General features: G+C 46.3%; 1 protein-coding gene across 1 annotated transcript in view; it reads left to right on the top strand.

Annotated features, from left to right (window-relative positions):
* Positions 1 to 23573, top strand: part of Arhgef26 (Rho guanine nucleotide exchange factor 26) — a 93696-nt gene that overhangs the window by 4238 nt on the left and 65885 nt on the right. Inside the window, exons 3-5 of the mRNA XM_026392937.2 lie at positions 1305 to 1450; positions 17503 to 17559; positions 20642 to 20802. Coding sequence (XP_026248722.2) covers positions 1305 to 1450; positions 17503 to 17559; positions 20642 to 20802 — 364 coding nt within the window. The remainder of the gene's footprint in view (positions 1 to 1304; positions 1451 to 17502; positions 17560 to 20641; positions 20803 to 23573) is intronic.

The raw sequence follows: 23573 nt of genomic DNA, 5'->3' as shown, positions 1-23573 counted from the left end.
GACTTGGTAGAAAAGAAAGCCTTTCAAATTCCCTGGGCCCCAAGCCACACTCACAGTCATCCTCACTGAACTGGAATCTCTTCTGGTGTTCCCATCTCCTAAGGCCTAGGAACAACCTTGATGCTTCCCTCTCTGCCCCATGTCCAGGCTATCGCCCATCCATTCTTTGCCACACAGCCCAGGTCGCCATTAGCCATGACACCCCTAAAGCATCCTGGCTAGTCTCTGGGGTAGTCAGTGCTTTGCTCTGCAGTCTAAGCAGGCTTTCCTCCCAGCGGCTCGGCTCCATTGTATTCCGCACAGTGTGAAAGAAACTGGGTCCTTTTGTACTCTGGGTCAAACCCAGCTCTCTGACACTGCTGTAAAGCCCTGTGTGATTTGGACTGTTTGGACTGTTTGGCTGGTCTCTGTAAACCCTCCTTGCACAGTGTGACTCCTAGGCAAGCCGCTGACCCATCTTATTGACCCCCCTTAGTGCTTTTGAGGTGTTGTTTCCTCTTGCTTCAGAGCCTGGCCTTCCTGCTCCTCAGGCATGCAGACCTACCAAGCAGATTTACCCCAGGGCCTTTGTCCTTGCTGTTCCTCTGGTGAGATGCTCTTTCTCAGCTTGCTTTCTCTCTCTTTTATGCCTTGGATTAAATGTCACCTGTGTGAGGCCTTCCTAAACCACCTTACATAAAATCTGCATATTGTTTTCCCAGCATTTCCTACCCCCCCTTTCATGTTTTATTTTTCTGCATGACAACTACTTCAGAAATCCTCTAGCAGTTACTTGCTTGCGCATTGCAGGGCTTTAATGTCTCACTTTAATGTCAACTCCATGAAGATTGAGATTTTTGAAGAAATCTTTGTTCCTTGTTGTAGACCTGCCAGTTGCTGGTGCCTGTGGGCCTTGTCTAAAGGCCAGTTGAGTGCATAGACTCATGAGTGAATAGGACTGTTTTCTTATTAAATCAGCTCACTTGGGTGTTGTTTTCCATTTTACCATCAGACCCCAGTGCTGGGTAGATGACAGTGAGCAGGTGAATGAACAGTGGTGGACCTTGGAGGATGCACGGTTCACGCATCAACCTGACCTGAGTAAACTGACCTAAGAGACTGTTTTCCCTGAGTCGTGGACAGGGATATGGAAACTGGCTTCAGTTGGAATGTCATGTATTTTTCTTCAGTGCAAATCGGCTTTTTTTTTTTTTTATCTGTTGTTGATTAGACCAGAGACCAAGTGGTGTGAAATTATGGAGGTTTGTTTAGAACAATAGTAGTGATTGGGGCAGCAGTGACACTTCGGGCTTTTTTTCTTGTAGAAAATGCGGTCCTGTATCAGAACTACAAAGAGAAGGCTCTGGACATTGATTCTGATGAAGAGTCGGAGCCCCGAGAACAGAAATCGGAGGAGAGGCTTGTGATTCACCATAAGCCACTGAGGTCCACCTGGAGCCAGCTCTCTGCGGTAAGTGTCCATCTGCTGTCCCTTCTGGGAGGGGGAGACCATTGTGGAGATTTGCAGCAGCATGGCCTTTACTCTGCCTGTCCGTGATCCCAGAACTCTAAGGAGAAGGACCTTGCAGATTGGGAAATGTCTCTCGAAACTCCACAGGCGATAGTGAGAATGTGGACTTTGAACAGGAAAATTAGGTCTTGATAAGGCGAGGAGCCTCAGGACTAGGGTTCTGTGGACTCTGGAAGCTTCCTACACAGTATCTTTTCTTCCTTGTTTCTGTACAGTGTATATGTGGTGATAACTCAGTGCTTCCTGAGCTTTGTCATAATCATGGCTATCCTCATGTATATGTGCATCTGCATGTATGCTTGTCTATATTTGTGTACATGTGTGTTGCATAGCTGTATGTATGTATATGAATTACCTATGCAAAATAGGGTACTTATTACATCTCATCTTGGACATCTCATTTGAAATAGACACATCTATATTTTCTTAGGGTTAATTAATGAATGTTCCATCTTTGTTTTTCTCTGCCTTTGGTACTAGAGATTGAACCCAGGGGCACTCGGCTGCTGAGCCACATCCCCAGCCCTTTTTATGTTTTATTTAAAGACAGGGTCTTGCTGAGTTGCTTTAGGGCCTTGCTAAGTTGCTGAGGCTGGCTTTGAACTCGTTATCCTCTGCCTCAGCCTCCTGTGCTGCTGAAGTTACTGGTGTGCACCACCACACCTGGCTGAATGTTTCATCTTGTGTGTGTATGTGTGTGTGTGTGTGTGTGTGTATCTGACATTTACTTTTGAGTTGATGAATAATTTCTCCTTTTTGCATCAAACATCTTTTTGCCTTTTTGCCATAATTTATTTTCCTCCTAGCTTATAGAATGTGGCAGTGTGATGCTTGATTCATCTGTTGGGTTTGGGCAAAGCATTTGTGGAGATCTAATGCATTTGCAAGTTGATAGTGCTTGGCTGGCTTGGGCCGTGGGAACATGGCATCAGAAACAAGCCTGCTCACCCCCAGAGTCCTCAGGCACTGTCCTGGCAGAGACGATGCTCTCCTGAGCTGCAGTGGTGGTTGCTCACCACCAGGAATCTCATGTACTTAGGGAACCCACCAGTATAGGAAGAGGACTCATGTCTTAAGCCGTACAGCCAGGACCGTGACCATGTGTGAATACTAATGGTGGGGACAGCTTCTTGTTCCATCCGCCGTCCCTCTTCCAACTTATATTAGTATAGAAAATTGTATAAACCCAAGTCCTGTCTCCCTCCTACCTCCCAATTTTGTTCTAAGAAGAGTCTTGTTATTTCCAGTGCCCCCAAGGTAGCAGGCGTATGGATGAGTGGTGCTGTGGTGTGGGGTCCTGAGAGCCATGGGGCTGTGGTGGGCAGGCCTTGCATAAATCCAGCAGCTCCTGCCTAGCTCAGCCTAGGTCCATTCTGGGGAGCCATGTTGCTGGGTCTTTGGGCCCAGAAATCTGTACTTTGATGAGTATCTTTTTCCAAGTTTTAAAGAAATGTTGTGTGAACATAGCAAAATGTCTTGGCTCTTTGCTAAGAGTTTGCAGTTTCTGTGGTGTTTTTATGATTTATTTATGGTGAGGTGGTAACACCTATCCACAGAATTGGTGTATTAGGTAGCTCAAAGCGGACAGTTGGATGCACTGGTGGCAGGAGTTCATTCATGGGTCTGTGTGGCGCATCTTGTAGAGGACGTGGACAGGGCTGCTCTCTTGCCTTCTCTGGCAGCAGCTGAGTGTGTTAGCATCGGCCTTTGAGTGGCAGCTGCACTCTGGGCCGGCCTAGCTGCAGCACTGACAGCGAGGCTGGCACGGGTACGCCTCCTGGAGTCTGCTGTGCTTTAGTGAGCATGTGCTGTGCAGCTGGCCAGAGGAGCCTGTCCTGTGGGCGCGCGTTTTCAGTTGGGAAAGGGCCACCCAGCTGATGTGTCTTTTGAGGACAAGGTTGGTGTCAAGGAGCTCTCTCGAGGTAAAGTGTAGAATGACAAAGCGGGCTGTCCCATGGGTACACGTGTACCTTGGATTCAAGTGTTCCCAATTGGATTCAAGTGTTTGTTGTGTTGTTTGGCACTGCACTTTATCAAAGCAGTGTGATTGGACTTTGTCACCTAACATTGCTGAAGTATCTACCTGCATTTCCTTTGTGTTTTTTACATCTCCTTTCACATAAATTTCACTTCAGTTTGTTATCAGGTATTTGACATATACAGAAAAGTAATAAATAGAGGTAAAAAGTAATAAGTAGAGGTCATCGATGGCTGTACCCACCCCCCAGGTTGAACACATCCTCACAGTTTAACCTGTTTTCTTTGGGCTCCGCCGGGGTTTTAGACAAACCAGCTTAGCAGCCCTGCTCCTCTCTCCTTTCCTCCTCTTTGCCTTCCCAGAGGGAATCACCATACTGGAGTTCTCCTTTGTCCTTCCCATATGGTTTTTCTGTCCACCAAGAAGGTACAACCAGCTCTCGGTGTTAGGATAGTAGATATTTTTAATGTCCAAATACAGCTGTCCATTAGTAAGTGTGCAGATTGCAGTTAAGGCCCTAAAGAGAGGCCGCTTGGCAAATGATTAACAACCCCAGCTGTGCCTTACACGCGATCAGCACCTCCACCTTCCTGCCTGAGCTGATTCCCTGATCCCTCCATGGAGAGGACCTGCAGCATTGAGAGCTGGCCTCAGAAGGCTTCTGCTGTCCCTGTATTTCTGCATCACCCTTCTACCTTTCCATGCTTTACTTTTAATATATCAAATTGATGGGCTTAGGGTTAATCTTTTTTTTTTTTTTGTACTGAGGATTGAACACAGGGGTACTTAATCACAGAGCCACATCCCCAGCCCTTTTTATATTTTATTTAGAGACAGGGTTTTGTTGAGTTGCTTAGTGCCTCACTAAGTTGCTGAGGCTGGCTTTGAACTCGAGATCCTCCTGCCTCAGCCTCCCGAGCCACAGGGATTATAGGAATGGGGTATTGTGCCCAGCTAGGGTTAATCTTTTATGTGTTCCTTTAATACAGAACTCTTCTTTGAGTAAGGCCTTGGCCCCACAAAGAGAGTAGGACAAGAGGTTTCTGCATATCTTGACTTCCTGCTTGGTCGGGAGTGGGTGACAGCAAGTGTACATTAGCCACGGTTGAGATTACTTTCTAAAAAAATCTCTTGTCTTGATTGCAAACACCTTCTTATCAGTTGACTGTAAGAAGCTTCACCCCTCCAGAGACTCTTGATGTTATGGCTGTTACATAAGGTCCTGAAGCCTTCCTTTTGTCGTGCAACTTAGCTGTTGGTTTATATGTCTCCTTTGGTTTCATTGGACAGTGCCAGGTAGGGCAGGGACCAGCCACACAGGTGACAGACGGTTCCCATTTACAGTGTTGCAACAGGTTTAACTGTCGTGGTCATCTAGGAGGAAGGGAGGAGTAGCTGTGTCAGAGAGGCGTTTCATGGGGCCTCAGGAGAGTTCTGGAGTAGATAGGATCGCTATTCTGGAGTGGATAGGATCATGGAGTGAATAGGATCATGGGGACTCTGTCCTGCTGTGTCTCTGCCAGCAGGCCCTCCAGGTAGAGGTGGGATGTTCTCTTGTGGTCAGGAGAGAAGCCTGGGCTCCCAGATCTCACTGGATGGGGACAGGCTCCCTCTTTGCCACACGATTGCCAAAGCCTATAGATCTAATCTTGGAAGCCAGGACGTCCTTCCCTGCGGGGAACGCAGCTCTGTGCGCTGTGCTCTGGGCAACACAGGGGTGTTTGAAATTCCTGGTGTGGTCGCGGCTCCTGGGTTGTGGCTGGGTGATTATGGAAGGGATTTGAGGTTTTGAACTTGAGAAGTCATTTTTTTTTTTTTTACCTCGGAAGATGATTATCTGGCATTGTGCCTGGACCCAAGGAACCTGCCGCACAGGTGAATCGCCCAGTGACTCACCTAAATCAGCACATGGGGACCAAGCCAGCAGTTCTTGGACCTCTGGGAGAAGCTTGTGGGTTTAAAGAAAAGTCTCGATTGTGTTCGCCAGGGCTGGAACATTGGGCGCTGTCCCAGTGCTGCCAGGTGTTCAGCCAGCGGGGACCTGGGTGACGAGTGAGCTTCAGGTTCCCAGAGCCCATCCTCTGAAGGGACCCGGAAGTGTGGGGATCGTCCTCTTCACGTGGGAAGATTTTGCCTGGAGAGGTTTCTTTTTGGTTTCCTTGTCCCATCCCTCCCCCCCCCCCCCCCCACTGAGAAATGCTGTCCTGAAGCCCGTGTTTGCTGGTTCTCAGTGGCAGTGCCAGGTACAGGCTCACTCAGTTGTGCCCTAAACATGGTTATTTGCCATGGGGCGTGTTTGTGTACTTTCTGTCACCTTGAAATGCCAGGTACCTTTGGAGAGGGTGTCCAGGCTCCAGAGGCCCGGGCAGAGACACGGGCACACTTTCCACACCTAATATAGTCATCCCCTCCCGTCCTGGGGCACTTGCTGACGTGCGGCTTCATGGGCGATCTTAAATCATTTCGAAGGGTTCTTCAGCTGGCTGTAGATTTTGGACTCCTCCATCGGCGTGGGGATGTATATTTTCATCAGCGCCCAGGAGCCGAACCTAGCGTGGCTGACGGTGCCGTGTGAGATCTGGAACAAGCCCCCTGGTCTCTTGCATCCAGGACTCAGCTCTCAAGGCACAGAGTTTACCTTTGGGAAAATTTCTGGAACTTGCAGAATGAGAAAGGAAGATTTTGAAACATGGGAATATTATAATTATAATCCCACTCAGCTCAAAATAAAACATACACTTTGGAGTCTTGCAGTTCAATCTGATGGCACTTATTTTAGAAATTATACTCTGTGAAAGGCACAGTTTTTGCTAAAAATCAGAGCTTGACAAATGTAACCAACCTGAATATCATTCCCTTTGCAGAAATGCTGAATGCACTTAGAGGTCATAGAAAACTTTCATTTTTTTTTTCCCTAAATTTTCACTCTTGTCTGAATATTTACTTGTTCATTGTCTTGTTGTTTAAAATAGTTACTTCTGCAGTAATAAAAATTTTCATTTACAGTCTTACAACACAGCAATCTCACAAAGCTATTTTTTTTCTATTTTAGGTGGTGATTAATGCCTTTTATTATATCCTTTGTGTTTAAAATATAGAAAATGTTCTCATTTTCCATGTCTGGCCTACTTTTAGACTCGTGGTTTAAGCAGTTGGGCTGAACTTTCAGCCCGCACTTTCAGGCTGGACGGTGGGACTTTGGAAATGCTTGGCTTATCCGCAGCAATGGAGTCTGCGTGCCTAGACCTGAGGCCCTAACCAAGGTCCTTTCTGGCTGAGAGGTGAAGAAAGAGGACGGCCAACTCTGGGCCAGGTGCCAGGCTCTGTGGTTTTGCCTTTTCAACGTAATTAGATCATGCTATTCTCTTAACATCTTTGAGAATTAACTTTGACTTACGTAACGAAACAGGCTGTGTCCTCCTGTGTAGAGAAGAATTCAAATAATTCGGATAAGACTAAAGCCTCCTATCATCCTGCCTACCATCCCGCCCTGCCTCTGTTCCCTGTAGATAATGCCATTCTCAGTCTGCATCAGTCTCCTCAAAATTCACGTATGTGTACTTAAGAAAAAATGTAAATTCATGTATTTATATAAGTAACGTAGAGATCATTTATTATACATAACTTGATTGTTTTTTCCAGTTTTGGGGATTGAACCCAGGGGCATTCTACCACTGAGCTTATTTACAGCCATTCTAAGATATGTTCTTATTCTAAGATAGGGGCTGACTGAGTTGCCCAGACTGGCCTTGAACTTGCAATCCTCCTGCTCAGCTTCCTGCCTTGCTGGTATTACAGCCACCACGCCTGGCTCAGCACTTGCTTTTTCGGGTCTTTGTATAAGCTACAGTGTTATAAATGGTGCACTTTCCTGTTGGGTGGGTGTATTTAGTCATCTTTCTTTTATGGGGGTGGTTATACAGGCTTTGAGACTCAAAACATGAACCATGCACCTTTTCTTTAGAAACAGAGTACACACAAATATTTATTTAGTTTTAGTCTGAGGTTATTTATTTTTATTTTTTTTTTTTACTTCATCTCCAAGTACCATAATCCCTTTACCACAGCTGTATGTGTTGGGTGCAGTCTTTGATGTTCATACCGTCTTGAAAAGTTTTCTTTGGGCTGTAGCTCAGTGGTGAGCACCTGCTCCACATGCATGGGGCCTGGGTTCAATCCCCAGCACCAAAAAGAAAAGTTCTTTTCTTAATCTCAATCACAGCAGCATTGAATTTTACATATCTGTCTGAAAAACAGAGATCAAGAACGAAACAACTCTGGTTGGACTCAGTTTTTAAGGGCAGCGCATGTCAGACTCACGTTACAGATTATCTGAGAGATGGGCTGTGTGTCCGAGTGATTGACTAGTGACTTTGTCACTCTTCAAGTCTCCATCCTGGGCCTGCTGCCCAAAGCCCTGTGCTGGCCACTGGAGACAGCAGGACTGGCTCACCTTGCTGTCAGGAATGGTGACTCAGACATCACCTGTCACCAGCAGAGGCAGAGCTACAGCTACAGGAGCCCTGGGAGGGACATGCAGGTGCTGCCGTAAGGTCCCGTGGGGAGGAGCACCTGTCTGGGAAAGGTGCTGTCAGTGTCAAAAGAAGGATGTCATCGGCCACTTGAGGTGTCCTGATGGAGAACTCCTAGGCTGAGATGCCGTGTGCACCAGCCCTCAGCCGGGACAGTGGGTGGGAGGAGCTGGAGTAAGGTGGCTCCCACAGCTGGATGCCCGTGGGAGCTCCCCTGTTCCTCTCATTTCTGGACAGTGGATGGTCCAGGTTCCGTCCTCCACCAGATTCTGTGATCTGCACCTGCCATCTCCTCAGCCTGTGGCTGTCAATACACGCCCCTGACTCCCCCAACCTCTTACTGTGAAATCAAATTGAACTGTGGACTCCAGTCTACCTAGATTTACCTCTTGGCCCGGGGGACAGGATGCAGTGGAAACCAAAAGCAGCCCAGTCGGCAGAGAACAGCGTGTTCAGATACCCACAGAGCAGGCCCGGGTGCTTCAGGAGCTCCCAGTGGCCAAGAAGGGCCCCAAAACACGGAGCCTTGGATCGTGGCTTCCATCTGTCGGGTGTGTTTGCCCTCTTGACCTTGAAGTGGCCTCTCCCTTTGTCCAGGGATGGTACTGATTCTCAGGGCCTCCTGTGCACCCGGCTGGCCTCACAATGGTGGGAGAGCATCAGTGGCATGAAAATTGCTAAGGAACCTTTAAATATGGAATTAGTCTTTAAAAATTTGTTACTTGAATTTTGGGGTTTTATTTGGAAGAATTATAGCCTGCTGATGTTCCAGGTGATGAGTCTGTACTGCTTTTCGATTATTAGGATATTTGCTCCCTGTATTTCTGTTATTTGAGACAGTAAGAAGTGTGAGGTAAGTGGACGGTGGCAAGTGTTAGTGCCAGGAACAAACTTGCAGCTTCACCCCCTTAATGTTGGCGATTCCCTGCCCTCCGCCCGGCTGTGGCAACAGCCCTGGAGCCACTCTTACTCTGTGTGGCAGGGGACCCTTCTTCTGGTAGTGGTGGCCAAAGGAGCAGGTTTTTGTCTGCCCAGCAGAGCAACAGGGAGCCCTTCTGTCTGCAGGGTCCAGAGTCTCCATGTGAGCAGGCAGGCAGGGACTGGCCTGCAGGAGGGCGGTAGCTGGGGGACCTGCCGGGGTCATCAAGGATCGATTGGTTTGCTGGCAGTTAAATGATTGACCCGTTTTTTGCAGAGGACTCATCGCATGCTGGGGATTGTACCTACATACAGTTTTTTCAGCCTCAGGATAGTGTGCGAGGGCAGGTACTCGTCTCTGCTTTATATCAAGGCAGCTGAGACGCTGAGATGTTATGCCTGACCGCTGTCTTGCTTGTCCTGCTGTCTTAGGGTCCTGAGATGACCTGGAGAAGAGCCCTTGAAGGTTCCTCAGAGAGTGAACACGTGTGCTGAGATCTCAGGAGGGCAGGCACTGTTGCCCTCAGTGACTCTCTGCCTTCTCGTGAATTGACTTCTTACCCTTTTCTGTGTGTCTGCTCTTCCTTCTGAGAGCTCTTATGCACTAGTTTGACTTTCTACCACTTAGACTTGAGGTCAACAAACAGGGCCCTCCCTGTCTCTTGAACTGTCCTCTTGAATTGTCCATATTAAATGACCCACTTTCCTCATGAGAGAGAGAATTATTGGCTCAGCCACTTCCCCACTTAGGAGGTCACTAAAAACGTGTTGTCCTTGGGCCAGGTACTGCTCTGTTCTGGCCGGCTTGGGCCTCCATGATGCACTGTGGTGTGGCACATGGTAGCTGTGGGCAGGTTCTTTTGCATAAGCTGTGAACAAGCAGCTTTTGTTGCAGAGGTCTGTGGGACTGTGCTAAGTGACCAGGACTGGTGTGCGTTTGCACATCAAGGCATGGGTGTTGCAACCTGGTCTATATCAGTGGCTTAGAATGAGGAATACATTTTATCTCGTGTCCCCCGTATGTGGGTCCTAATGTGTATGTGGGTGCATGCTTGTGTGTGTGTGTGTCTTCAACAAAAGCTTGGCCAACAGAAATTACTGTCGATACTTGGAATGCATCATGGCATTTTGTGTTCTAGGCTTTCTGTTTTGCTACTTTTGAAGAAACAAGAGTCGGGGATCTGTGGGCAACTTCTTGCTAGTGACTCAATGGTTATAACTTGTAGTTTGCAGAGTGCTAGTATCTGACTTTGAACCTCGCTTATATTCTGCTGCCTTGTGGTGGATGGGCAGGTAACACAAGCCTGAAACCCGCTGAATGCCAGGAACTTAGAAGGTGGTCCAGAAGACAACAGGGGCGAAGTGCCGACGGAGGGTTTTGGAAGACTGTGGGGCAGAGTGACAGAGGGATCTGGGCAGAGCTCCGAGAGAGCAGGGAAGGTCGGGAGCTGTCGGCCAGGAGCGTGCCGCAAAGCAGATGGGCCAGACAGGCAGAAGATAAGCCGGGAACCAAAGCACAGTACATCCTAAGAGGAGCAGACAGGACGGTTCTGAGTTGCTGTCCAGGGCTGCAGACAATGAGGTGATTCCTGTCCAGTGAAACCTCCATGCCTTATGCAGCTAATGGAAAGCCTTGGTTCCTTCTCCCTTGTTTTTCTGAAACAAGGTTTAGTTCAGGTTGGTTTTTACTACCTATACCCTGGGAAAGTGACTTCACTGGCAATGCTGTTCTCCATCACGCCTTGTTTTGGATTCTGTCATTTCTGTGCATCTGCCGCTTTGTGAAAGTAACAGACAAAACCAGACGGGGGCCAGAGCGTCCTGCAGTCCCGTTCCACCTTTGCCCACAGGTGCTCTCTGCCAGAGCAGGACCTCAGCCCGGCCCCCTCCCAGCCCCTGTTGACTCAGGCCTGAGCGTGTGTCCGGGCGTCTCCTGGGCTCTGTCCCTCTCCTGGGCTCCGTCCCCACTCTGCTCTGCTGCCTGTCACCCGTCATTCTCAGCACTGCCTCTGAAGCCCTTGCCTGCTCTGGACCTGTCTCAGAATCTCTCTCTCGTCACCTCCCTTTGCCTTTGATGTGTTCCTTCTGTCTGTGGCGGTCACCTTGCTGTTCCCAGCTTTCCCCTGGGTGACAGCAAAGAAGCATGGGTGCTGCTGGCGTCCTCTCACGGCTCCACTCTGTGCCCTCTTTATCTAATTGTTTTTAAGAGAGGATGTAGAAACACTTTAGTTTTTGTCATTTAAATGACCCTTTTATTTCAAAGCCAAGACATATTTATTATAGGAAAATCAGAAACTACCAGTAGAGAAGAAGAAGAAAATTAAAATGAGTTGAAATCCCTACTTTGATGCAATCACTATTGACAATTGGGTAAATGACCTTTTAGATTTGTTTTGTTTTGTTTTGCCAAAATAGAGATTATCTATTTTGTCTATTTGTTCTTTGCTTGCTTCCTTCCTTCCTTCCTTCCTTCCTTCTCTCTCTCTCTCTCTCTCTCTCTCTCTCTCTTTCTTTCTCTCTTTCTTTTTTTAATAGAGATTGCCTTTTTTTTTTTTTAAGCAAAAATTTAGTAGTTCAGGGACAGTTTTATTGCCTGGTTTTCCTATGGAGTGTCTTCACCTGAAGTTCTGTCTGTCTGTTCTCCGCACAGTGTTGTGGATGACTTCCAGTGTTGCTGAACTTCCTTCCACACCTTTCTAAAGCGCACATACCATTTCGTCATATAAGTGGGCGCTTGGTTCTTTTAATGATTTCACTGATGTTACTCAGAAGCTTGTTTATTTTTTGAAGTTCCTTAGAAGAGCTGATAGAGTTCTTTAAGTAATGGTGTCTGCATGCCGGTGGTGATGCAGATGCCCACTCATCAGCAGGGGAACCTGACAGCAGGCAGGCTGGCAGTGCTGGCCTCTGCCCGTTCCCAGTCTCTAGGCTGTAGCTGCCCTCAGGCTGGCCTGCACCTCCGTGGTTTATTAAATACTACGCTTTTTGGAACCATTCATCTTTTATCACGTAACCTCATGATCTTGCCTCCTGCCCACAGCCATTCGCTGTCACCCTGTTTGCTTTGTGGCATTGGCTTTGCATGTGTGAACCTCGATTCCCTAGCTGACTGCTGTGGGTCTGCGAGAGCCGCCTCTTGTGCTCATTTGGAGATGGAGAATGAATAAACCCAGGCTCAAGTTCAGTAGCCCATGGAAGTCAGAGAGATGAATTCATTTAGCAGGAAAACATCTGAGGACCAACCTGAAAGTTAGATCCCCCCGGGGCCCTGCTGCCAGCAGAGTGTCCCCCCTGCTGCGGGAATCAGGAGTGCAGTGAGACAAGGATTTGGGGGTGTGCCTCAAGGGGACTTGATTCAGGGCAAGAGGAGCTGCAGATGATAACTCAAAAGTTTATACCAGCGTTTCAGAGGTCAGCGTGCTGCTGTGGTGAGGAGCTCCGGCCTGGCAGGGCCAGGCAAGCTGGTCTGAACAGCCAACTTGGCTGTGTCCATGTTCTTCACTTGTAACCAGGCACAGTAACACTCTCCTTGCAGGGTTCTGAGGCTCAGAGGCTTGGAAAGAACAGTACTTGGTGCATGGGAAACCCATGGTAGAATGGTAGTGTGGAGGTGAATTCAGGCCAGCAGGAACTCTGGATGGGGATTGGCTATAGGTGGAGCTGGCTGACGAGAACTGGCTGCAGATGAAGGCTCTAGGTTTGTCACCTCCATCATGCACACAGCCGAGGTTCTCATACATTTAATTCCTTTCCATTTGTGGTGTGTGCTCTTGGCTCACATCTGTGTGGCCATCCGGGAGCGCCGGCCTGCTCTGCCTGGCTCACCTTTGTTCTGCTAGGCCTGATGGTGCCTGCTGCAGCCGAGGGCTTGCTGTTTCTTGAAATCCAAGAACTTGGGTAGGGTTGGAGAATTAAGCTGAACAACAGAAGATCAGAGACTTCAGAGTCTTCTTGAACAAATGAACCAGGCATGTCACTGGGCATTTTAAATTAATTGTATGAGTTTGTTAAATGTGCCCGTGTTTTCTACCTTTCCTTGGTTCATTCCTATATATCTATATATAATATATGATTTTAATGTATTTTTTTGTGAGTTTACCCTCTGTTCTTTGAAAGAATGATGCACCTCCCTATCTTGACCTTGTCTGACCTTTGCGTACACAGCTCTCTGACCCAGTGATGTTCTCTGGGAGTGTAGCTTAGGTCACGTGGTATCTGAGGATCTTTCCCTGTGGATGAAGTGGGGCAAGAGCGAGCCTGGGGGTCTGGTTATAGAGGACCCTATTTCTAGACCCTGACAGATTGTTCATTTTGGGGACGTTAAACAGACTCTCAAATGGTTGCTGTACCCATGTTAATTGCAGTGATAACCTCTAGATCTTCTGTAACTCAGGGATGAGTCTGATTGTGTTGAGTCTGAAGATGGGTCTAGGGATATAATTTTACTTTGCAGTACCTTCTCCCTGGGGTGAAGAGGTCTCATCATGGAGCATCATCCAGAACTAGCAGCTCATGTTCAGCAAGTGGGTGAACCAGGCACATTGAGAGGGCTTATTTTAAAAGGGTATCCAGTGTGAGTGAGTGCTGTATGGAGCCCGAGTGGTCCTGCATTATATACAACGGGTGTCAGTTATAACTGGTTGTGTCTCTGAGTCTGGTTGTTCAGTCTCTGGGGGTCCTCCCATGAATGCTCTTTTCCCAGCTGGTGGGGAATACCAACACCTATCTTCTTGGGAAAGGGCATCAAGTTACGGAGATGCACATGGCCCTGTTCTCCACACAGAAAATGATGATCTGATCCACCAAGAGGTTCTGTTCTTCTCACTCTCCATAGAGATGGGACTGACTCTATGCACAGACAGGCTGGGTGCAGAGGGTGTTGGTATTCTGTGTGGGGCTGAGCTTGGCTTTGTCACCTGTTTCTGTCTGGGCCAGAGAACACTGAGCAGTGTGTGGATCTCCTGACCTGGTTCTCTGCAAGACAAAGAGGCTTAGAGTGACTGGCCGGTGCGATAATGGCGCCTCTGGCTGAGGCTGTCGGTCCCTTCCTGGGACAGTCATGTGTGAAGCTCAGACTGGCAGATGCCCTAGTGTGGGCTGCTGCCACAGCTGCCCTGCCATGAACTGGGTCACTCTGAACAACAGAGACTTCCTCCTGCAGTTCTAGAGTCCGAGCACAGTCAAGCTGACTTGGCCCGTGGTGAGGGGCTGTTTTCTGGCTCATACAAAGCTCCTTCCTGCCATGTGTTCACATGGTGGCAGGGCCAGGGGTCTCTGGGGCCTATTTTTATAAAGGCAGTAATCAAGCTGGCCTGGTGGCACACGCCTATAATCCCAATGACACAGAAGACTGAGGCAGGAGGATTACAAGTTCACGGCCAGTTTCCTAATTTAGCAAGGCCTTAAGCAACTTAGTGAGACCCTGTCTTGAAATAAAAAGGGCTGAAGATGTGGCTCAGTGCTAGAGCACCCCGGGATCAATCTCTGGTACCAGCAAAACAAATCAGCAAGCATAAAGGTGCTAATTCCATTTGCTGGGACACTACCTTCATGATCTAAACACCTCCTCAAAGATGCTGTGGCCTAATAATATCACCTAGGGTCTGGGATTTGAATGTGAATTCTGGGAAGACACAAACATTCAGACCATACAACGAGATATCAAGAAGGAAGTTAGCATGAGTTTTAGATGAAGTGTCTAAAAGTTTTTTAACTGTAGTCAGTTGTTAACTTCTGTCTCATTTGAATATGCAAAATACATAGGTTTCAAAGATCATGGATGAAAAATTTTAATACTGATTGCAACAGCAAATGTATATCTTACAATTAAGAATTTAGAACTTTGACATCATCAATGAGTTCTCTGCATTCATTCTCTTGAAAAGCCTCAGATATGTCTTCCTATTTTTTAACAGATTAGAATAGTAGTCTGGCAAATTCTGTTCTTTTATTTAAATTAATGTTTAAACGTTGAAGATACTGACATGTGTTCAACTTTGTCTAGAGTCTGCCATGGCTAGATTAGAACAGCTTGATAGGTTGATTAGATCATGCCAAAGCCAAGGACCCCAAATTGAGTCGAGTTCTTAGAGCTTATAGACTGTTTCTGCAGTTTTACTTGTTGCGGACGTACCTAAATCACCTTACACCAGCAAGGAATAGGAAAGATCAAGTGAGTTGCTTAGCTGGTTGGGTGGTCCTATCTGTATGCAGTTGGAGCTTCCAATATGATTTTTTTGTTTTTGTTTTTCTGAATAGGTCTCAGGGTATGGCCCTTGCTGGCCTCAAGGTCACAGGCATAAGCCTTCCTCCCACCTCAGCCTCTAGAGTAGCTGGTCTTACAGGTGCACACCACCTGCACCGGCTTGTGTGGGAGGCTTGCCCTGTGGCCTCTGGGCTTGTCTGGGAGGGCAGTTCATTGTTCAGCAAGCATCAAGGGGAAGAGTTCAGCTTTCAGCTTGGGGATAGGAGGCTCTGTTTGGCCTCAGGTCTGAATCCCATTTTTCAAACACCATGGACAGTGAATCTTATACTGTGAGCTTATTCTGAAGAATTTTACTTTCTTTCACTTTTGGTACCACAACAGGCCTGGTAGGAGTTAGAAGCTGGTGTGTTTTTTACTTTTCCACAGAAAACCTGGGGCATGTTATGTAGGTGCAAACACTTTTACCCACACCTTTAAAAATAATGCATAAGAAGCCTGGGCCTCCAATGGTCCTGACTCAGGTTTACGGAGAAGGTCCCCGTTCCCAGTTGGGAGGTTTCGGAGGGTGTTTCTCAGTTAATAACTCCTGTTCTCTTCTGGCCCTTGCCCTCCTTCCCGCCCTGTCTGTCTCTACTTGACACTGTACCCTGTGGCTGCCTCCTCCTCTGGCTTTCTCTGCTTTCTGCTCTGTCCCCAAGGCCCCCTTCTAGGACTGTCTTTTTCTCCTGGATCCTCTATCTCCATATACGCTCCATCCTCTGAAGGCATCTGGCCTGCTCATAACCTGGAGCTCCCAGACACCTGCTCTCAGGGGCCTCAGGAGGACAGAATAAGTCCTTTTTCTTTGTCCTCTGCACAGTATGGAAGGTCCAGGCCAAGAGGGCAGACGGGGAGGACAGGCCCGGGCAGTGTCCCGGCAGCCAGCCAGGAGGGACTGCTTTGTCATAACCCTCCAGAGCGAACTCCCAGACTCCCCACATATGCTCCAGTTCAGCTGCCAAATCATAATTAAAAAACGCTTCCTGGAGTCTTTTTTTTTTTTTTTTTTAATGAGGGTCTGTAGTTTTGTGTGGGCTGCTGGGATGTTAGTGGGACTGTGTGGCTGAAGGGGTGTTTTGCAATTTGTCATGTTAGTGTTAAAGACGGTGACGGTTGTGTGCACTAGCGCTTTACCTTCTGCAAATGACTTCTCCCCGAAAATATCAACTACTTGAGCTTTGGGTCTCCCCTGACTTTGGATGGGGGCGGGGGCAGACTCTTACACCCCAGCACAGGGCTGGTGCCTGGCAGGTGTCTGAGCCCAGGTGCTTCATCCTCCTCCCCTGAAGAGTTTCAGGTCTGAGCTGCATCTGGACAGAGATGCCAGTGGCACAGAAGTCCTTGCTGTGACCTCACCTGTGGATCTTGTGGACATGGCGCCTGCAGGTCCCTGTGCCAAGGTTGTGTCAGGCAGGAAATCCTGTGCAGTCCCCACCGGGGTCAGCAAAGGCAGCTCTGTAGGGTTTCATTCTGTTTGTCAGCCTCCCCCCTTATTAAGTGTGTGTGGAAGGCTTTTGCCATGAATTCCTGCTGACAGGTTGACCCAGGGTCAGGATGGAGGGTGAGGCTGAGGACATTCCATGATATGTGTGGACAAAAAAAATAACAAATGGAAAATTTGCTGGGGGGTAAGAGTGTGGCTTACCCAGAGCTGGCATGAAAAGGGGTCTTGGTGCTGGTACCTCACCAGAGATGGGGTGTTATCCTGAGAGCAGTGACCTTGGGCCCGAGGCCTGGGGCTGGCAGGCCTGGATGCAGACCCTGTCTGCTCCTGTCAGCTGTGGACTCAGTTCATGCCCAGAGCAGCTGCTCATTTTCTATCTGATTTTCTAATTTATGATTTGGGAGATTAATTAGATAACTTATTTTAGAAATATCCAGAACTAAGAGTGGAACAAAAATGCTCAACCTGAAAGAATTGTGTTGTACATACTTCTTAGTTCTTTAATGCTGAACAGTGCACATTTATTATTGTGACTAAATTCTGAGGATTTGAGATCTCCTAATTTGACGTTGTGCAGATTTTTTTTTTTTTTTTGATGCTGGTGATTGGAACAAGAAACACTTAACCACAGAGCCACATCCCCAGGCCTTTTTATTTTGAGACAGGGTCATGCTAAATTGCTTAGGGCCTCACCAAGTGGATGAGGCTGGCTGGGAACTTGAGTCTTCCTGCCTCAGCCTCCTGAGTTGCTGGGGTTACAGGTCTGCACCACCACACCTAGCTGCAGAATGGATTTTTGAGGGCAGAGTTATGCTTTATGTAATAAAGAAATTGTCAAAGTAAATGAGTTCAACTCTATTTTGCTTTCTCTCCTAGGTAAAAAGAAATGGGTTGTCCCAGACAGTCAGCCAGGAAGAAAGAAAGAGACAAGAGGTATGCTTCGGGAACAGGTGCTTGAGCTGGGGCATGGGGGGTGGTTCCTGTGCACTGTGTGGTATTATCCTCTGAAAACACGTTTGTTTGTTTTTTCTTTGTTTTACAAAAACAACATGTGGCCATTGTTAAATAAAGCTACCCACACGGAGCCCTCCTAAAAGAAAAGTTTTATGTATTTTAACACCATTTGCCTTTAAGCAACAAAATACCTAGTCTAGGAGTTTAAAGTGGAAGAAATATTTTGAAAAATGGAATAGTCTAGAATTGACAGGCAGGTTGGTGGAAACACTGGCGAGGTCTGAATGAAGAGTACATGCTGATCTGTAGACAAAGAGATCCTGGGTGTTAATGTCAGCAGGGGAAGGCTTATGTGAAGCCGCTCTGAACTCTCTGGCAGTTTTCTGTAACTCAAAAAGAACAACAGAATACAAAGCTTATTCAATGAAAACTAAGATAATAGGGTTTTACAACTTGAAGTTTAAATAAGTGCAGCTTAAAAAAAAAGAAATCAGCTCATTGCGGTAATACTGTGACATTCTTAAGAATGCCATTCCTCTGTCTCAGGCGTGTTTGTGTGTACATATACAGGTGTGAACACAGACTCATTCCTCCAAAGACACAGGGTATCCTTTCTTATTTCACTGGAATAAAATAAAGCCAAAGAAAAGTCCAATGTATTGACTATTTTAAGCTTAAAGCGGACCAGAGTACAGAACTTCCGTGTACCCACCACCGAGAATCAACAAATGTATTACATTTAAAAATTTTCTTTATATTTCTTAAAAGAAAATAAAACTTTTGATAAAATAGAAGTCCTGCATTCTCTTGATAACCCCATTCCCTTTGTCTCCCCAGAGACAACTATCATGAATTAGTGCATAATTTTCCAACCAATCTGTGTTTTAAAATCATGCATTACATGTATAATTATGAGTACTCATTTTGAAAAATGTATATAAATGATATAAAATCTGTGCATATTTTTCAGTTACTTGCGTTTTACACTTAACATTGTTTTTGAGAATTATTTGTTAATATATATTAATCTGAATCATTCATTCTGGCTACTATGTAGTATTTGACTCTGGGAATACCACCTTTTCAAAATTTTATCTATTTTCCTAATGATGGACAAATGGGTGTTACAGACTTTCCCCCTCTCTTGTTAACATGTGCCATAAGGAGTTTCTCTCACCTAGTAGACAAATTGAAGAGCTTCTCCAAAGCCCTAATTCCATTAGAACCTTCTTTGTCTTTTAATTCTTATACATTTGACTTTATCTATTTCTATTATAATCTGAAAATGTCTGTTCGGATTTATGACATAAAAAAGTAATGACAGCTGGTTTGGTGGTCATGTCTGTAATCCCAGCTATTCAGATGCCTGAGGCAGAATTGCAAGTTGGAAGCCAGCCTCAGTAACTTGGTGAGACCCTCTCTCAAAATAAAATGCACTGGGGATGAAGCTCAGTGGTAGAGCACCCAGTCAGTCCCTAGCACCACTGCCACCAAAACAAGAGAAAATAACACACACACACACACACACATACACACACACACAAACACACACACAGCAACAGGAAAACCCCAATAGTCCCAAACCTAACTTTATGGTTTCTTTCATATTCTAAATAGGTATTTTTAGTAGGTGAAACTTAATTGGCTAGTTACGCTTGGTTGCAAGATATTTTTGCAATTATTGCATTAACTTTATTAAGCTAGTGCTTTTCCCCTTTGCTGGGATCTATTCTGTGTAGTTGAGTATATGTTTTTGCTTCAGTCTTTGTGTTTTGGATCTGACTTCACAATCCTTTGCTGTTGATAGTGTCTGAAGTCGTTCTGAGCACCATATCCAGCCATTGTTTTTGGCCAGGAAGGGAATTTTCTTTAGTGCCTTATAGTTCTTGGGGATAATTGTATTGATGGAGTAGTGATGTAATAGATAGGTTAAGTGATGTTCTTACTCTTAAGACAGTAACATCACTTCATTTCCCAGAGCACAGCCTGGGCTCCACCAGCACACTCAAGTAAGATCTAAGGCTCTAAGGCCTTGTTGGATGCTCAAGAGGGAGGTGAACACCAAGATTAGCCCAGGAACCTATGTGCACACTGTAGCCCCGGCAGCCAGCTCCCACTCCACCCCCAGGCCATACTCCTTGGTACAGGGGCCTGAGGGGAGGGGGCTAGAGGTGAGGGTGGTGAGGTCGCCAGGAAGGACTTGGTCTCTGGCCTGCAGGATGTCCCTCTAAGGAGGACCTCCCCCTGTGTCATGGACCTTGGAGGCTCTGTGATTGACCCTGCGGAGGAGCTGCTGGATTCCTCCCCAGGGTGTTGTTGAATATGCACAGGTGGGGTTGCCATGTCCATCACCCACACTTATCAGGAAAACCAGAGCGTGCCTGACACCACGAGTTCTGCAGAGAGTCCTTTGCTCCTTCTTGAGACAGTGAGGAGAGTAGAAAGAGTGGGTGGCTTGTTGAACAGAGTTACTCTCAATTATGTGAGTTTGTATGAAAGAATTCCTGTGGCTGATAAGAACCTTTTGAAGATAGGTCCAGTGGTGCTGGAATATTTGCTATTGTTATTGACGAGTTTTTTATTTTTAAAAAATCAATTAAAAAATTAAAAAAAAAATAAGGGAGAGAAAGCACACACTGAGGGGAAGGGAGGGGAGGGATGTGGAGGAAGGGATTTCTGAATCCCAAGGGATAGCCATAAATTCTTCCTGTCCCTGAAGCAGCATGCTTTGAAAGCATTGCTGGAGGGGATGACCCCAAGGTTAATTAATGTCCCACTGAGATTTTATGACACCCTGGCTTCCTGGGGATTCCAGCCTCTACAGAGGCATGGCCTCAGGGCACAGTCTCTCCTGATTCCCACTGTGCACAGAGGCTGTCTCAGGATTTGGGTATTTGGACCTTACAGAAAGACAGGACTGGAACCTGTGCCTTGAGCATTTCCCCATGCTGTCTTTTTTGTGCATTTTAAGACATCAGGCCATTCTTACCGCAGGACAAAAAGCTATATTTGTCCTTCAGATAAACTAATTAGTAAAATAGTTCTTTTTCACTCTTACCAGGCCATCTTTGAAGTCATATCCTCCGAACATTCGTATTTACTCAGCTTGGAGATCTTGATACGAATGTTTAAAAATTCGAAAGAACTGAGCGATACGATGACGAAGACCGAGAGACACCACCTCTTCTCCAACATCTCGGACGTGTGTGAGGCCAGCAAAAAGTGAGTGTGCTTCTCTTGGCACTGCAGGCCAGGCGTGGCTGTCCTGTGGACGCCCTGTGCCTCAGAAGGCGCCCTGTGTACCCTTGGCTCCTGCCATCAGCCTCTGTCTCTGTTCCTTGAACGGGTTTTAAGCTGTGTTTCCAGTGGCTGGTGGGTAGACAGACTCCCAGCAGGCAGCCGCGAGGGTCCCTTCACTCCTGTCCCCCCACATCGGTTGCCTCTGCCCCTTCTGATCACATGGACAGTCTTGGTTCGTTGCCAGTAGGAGCTCTTGTATTTTAGAAATAAAGAAAGAGTAGACTCACGCTTCCATCCTCTGTGGGCTTGTCTGGCTACAATGGAACATTATTTTAGTTTTATTTTATTTAATTTTTTGCTTTACTTTTTGTCATGAAAAGTAGATGAAGTTGCATGATTTTCACACTCTCAAAGCTGTGAGCTTAAGAATTTTCCATATTTGCTTATCTTTTCTTGTTGGTTAAGTATTTCCAAGTTTACAGAGAGTGTTTTATTTATAACTACTTCAGTATTTAAGAACTTTTTTTGCATAAATTAGAGTATTATGATCATACCCATCATTGCTCATTTTTCACTTATTTTATTCTTTTTTTAAAATATAAATAATAGGTTCACATGCCTTAAAAATCCATAATATACAAGGCTCTCCAGTCAGATGTCCCTCCTGTGCTGTGGTTCCCTGGCCACCTGGGAGATAAGAAAAGTACCACTCTTTTGGTGCATGGTTTTAGAACTCGTTTATGATTCTTTATGGAAATGTCTTTTTGCCTTGTGTTTGCTTAAATCATAGCGCACTGTAAACGTGTTCCACTGCTTACTTTTTTCACCTGAATCTTGGAGATCATTACGTATCTACGCTAGAATTTCTCTATCCATTTCCACCGTTTTCCCTTCCAAGTTTTAACTGAGGAAAGCAGGCCACTGGTCCTGCAGCACTTCCCAGGAGGCCCGTGACGTGTGGCTGGCGATCATTGTCAGCTCTGTTAATTCATTGCACTAATGCTTTCTAATTTATTATCTGATTAAATGTTGATGTCATCTAATTTATTGCTCCTTACTCATTTACTAGCTGGACTATTTCTGGAAAGAACAATGTACATCTACCTAATGTTCCTAGGGGGGAAATTCAAGTTATATATTTATTGATCCTTCTCCACTTTTACCTTAGCAATCTTGGATCATGTTCTTGCTTTCTGGAGCGCTAGGAACTAGAGGATCATGCTTTCACTTCTTCCCTCTGGCCTGGAATTGGCCATCTTCCCTGGTGTCTTGGTGTGAAATAGTGTTTTAAGACTTCAAGGGAGTGCCCCAGGTGCTCAGTGCTGAGTGGTTTTCCACGTTTTTGTACATAGCCAGAGACAGGTGTTCCTTCCTGGCAGATGTGAGGGTTCCCCAGGTGGAGTGTGGGGACAGCTGTTCCTTCCCAGTAGATGTAAGTGTGACTCTGCCTTTAGAAGTGGGTTAAACTCTATCCCTCCCACCCACTTTCTGGGTTTTAGGATATCTTTGGTTTCACTATTACAAGGTTCCTGCTTTGTTCTTCCATCATTGTGCATTGTTATTATTTTGTCTTAGGGGTGTTTTCCTAGAAGTGGAATTGCTAGGTGTAAGTGTAAAGGCATATAACAGTTTATTATTTTTTGTAAATTTCTGCTCATCACAGTAGTGCCATTTTGCAGGGCTCTGGAGCAGACAAGCACCTCCTTCCCACAGCCTTTCCAGCAGAGAATGCCAAGAGAACTCTAGGTTTTTGTCAACTTCATGGGCAAGAAAGATTGTCTGAGTAAAGTTTTAGTTTGTATTTCTCTTACAAGTTTTTCAGGTAAATAAGAGCCATCTGAGATATTTTCAGTAATTATTAGCAGTGCTGTTATTTCTCTGTGATGTTGAAATTAATTAGAATTTGAGGGAAGTACTTACATCACCAAAAGCAGGGAAAGGAAGGAGTTTTCTTCTTGCTGAAACCCAAGAATATTTTTGAGTCTGGCTCAGCAGTTGGATATGCACAGTCAACTTAGCGAATCCCAGGGAATCACTTGCTTAACTAGGAGAGGCAAATGAATTAGCATTCTCCTGCTCAGAAAGAGAGAGGCCAGTTCAGGCATCTTGTGTGAGAAGTTGACAGATTCACGCAGCAAGTGGAAATGATGAAGGTAACTTGAATCCATCAGACACCAAAGCATTAAAGTGCAAGGTACTCCCTTAAGCTTGAAGGGCGTGTGCCTGTGCCTTCATTTGTTTGGTGATGATTTGAGTTATTTGGTATGGGGTGCTTATGATTTCTTGCAAGCTTTGTGTGACAGCCTTTGCAACAGAGTGTGCCGAGGCAGCTTGCTAGTGAGCCGGGCTCTTGGAGTCTCAAGAGGAATTACAAGGGTGGTAGCATATGCACACAAGCCAGCTGGCCATGGGGTTAGGTTCTGCCACCAGCATCACCCTGGAGCAGCCTAGGGTGATGCCGCTTCACCATAGCTGTGGGGTCACGAGGCTGTGAGAGTGGGTCAGCTCCCCTGTATTCTCATGGGACACTTCCTACACTCAGTCCACTGTGGCCCTGGAGAGTCAAGCAGTGCATGTCAGTGTGAGCTTGTGGTCAGGAAGCAGGTGGACCGCATCACTCCCAGTGGGTGAAGAAACAAGGGTAGGAGATTCTAGAAGGATTGGGAAATGTACAGTGATGATTTGTGTCAGGTATCTACATAACGATAAAAATATTTAGAGGATTATTTAACCCATTTTATCCCATCACCCTG

The sequence above is a fragment of the Urocitellus parryii genome, chromosome 2 (assembly GCF_045843805.1).
Source record: "Urocitellus parryii isolate mUroPar1 chromosome 2, mUroPar1.hap1, whole genome shotgun sequence".
In the NCBI taxonomy this organism is placed as follows: domain Eukaryota; kingdom Metazoa; phylum Chordata; class Mammalia; order Rodentia; family Sciuridae; genus Urocitellus; species Urocitellus parryii.
Note: the sequence above shows the minus strand (reverse complement) of the source record. Positions and strands in the feature narration are given on the sequence as shown.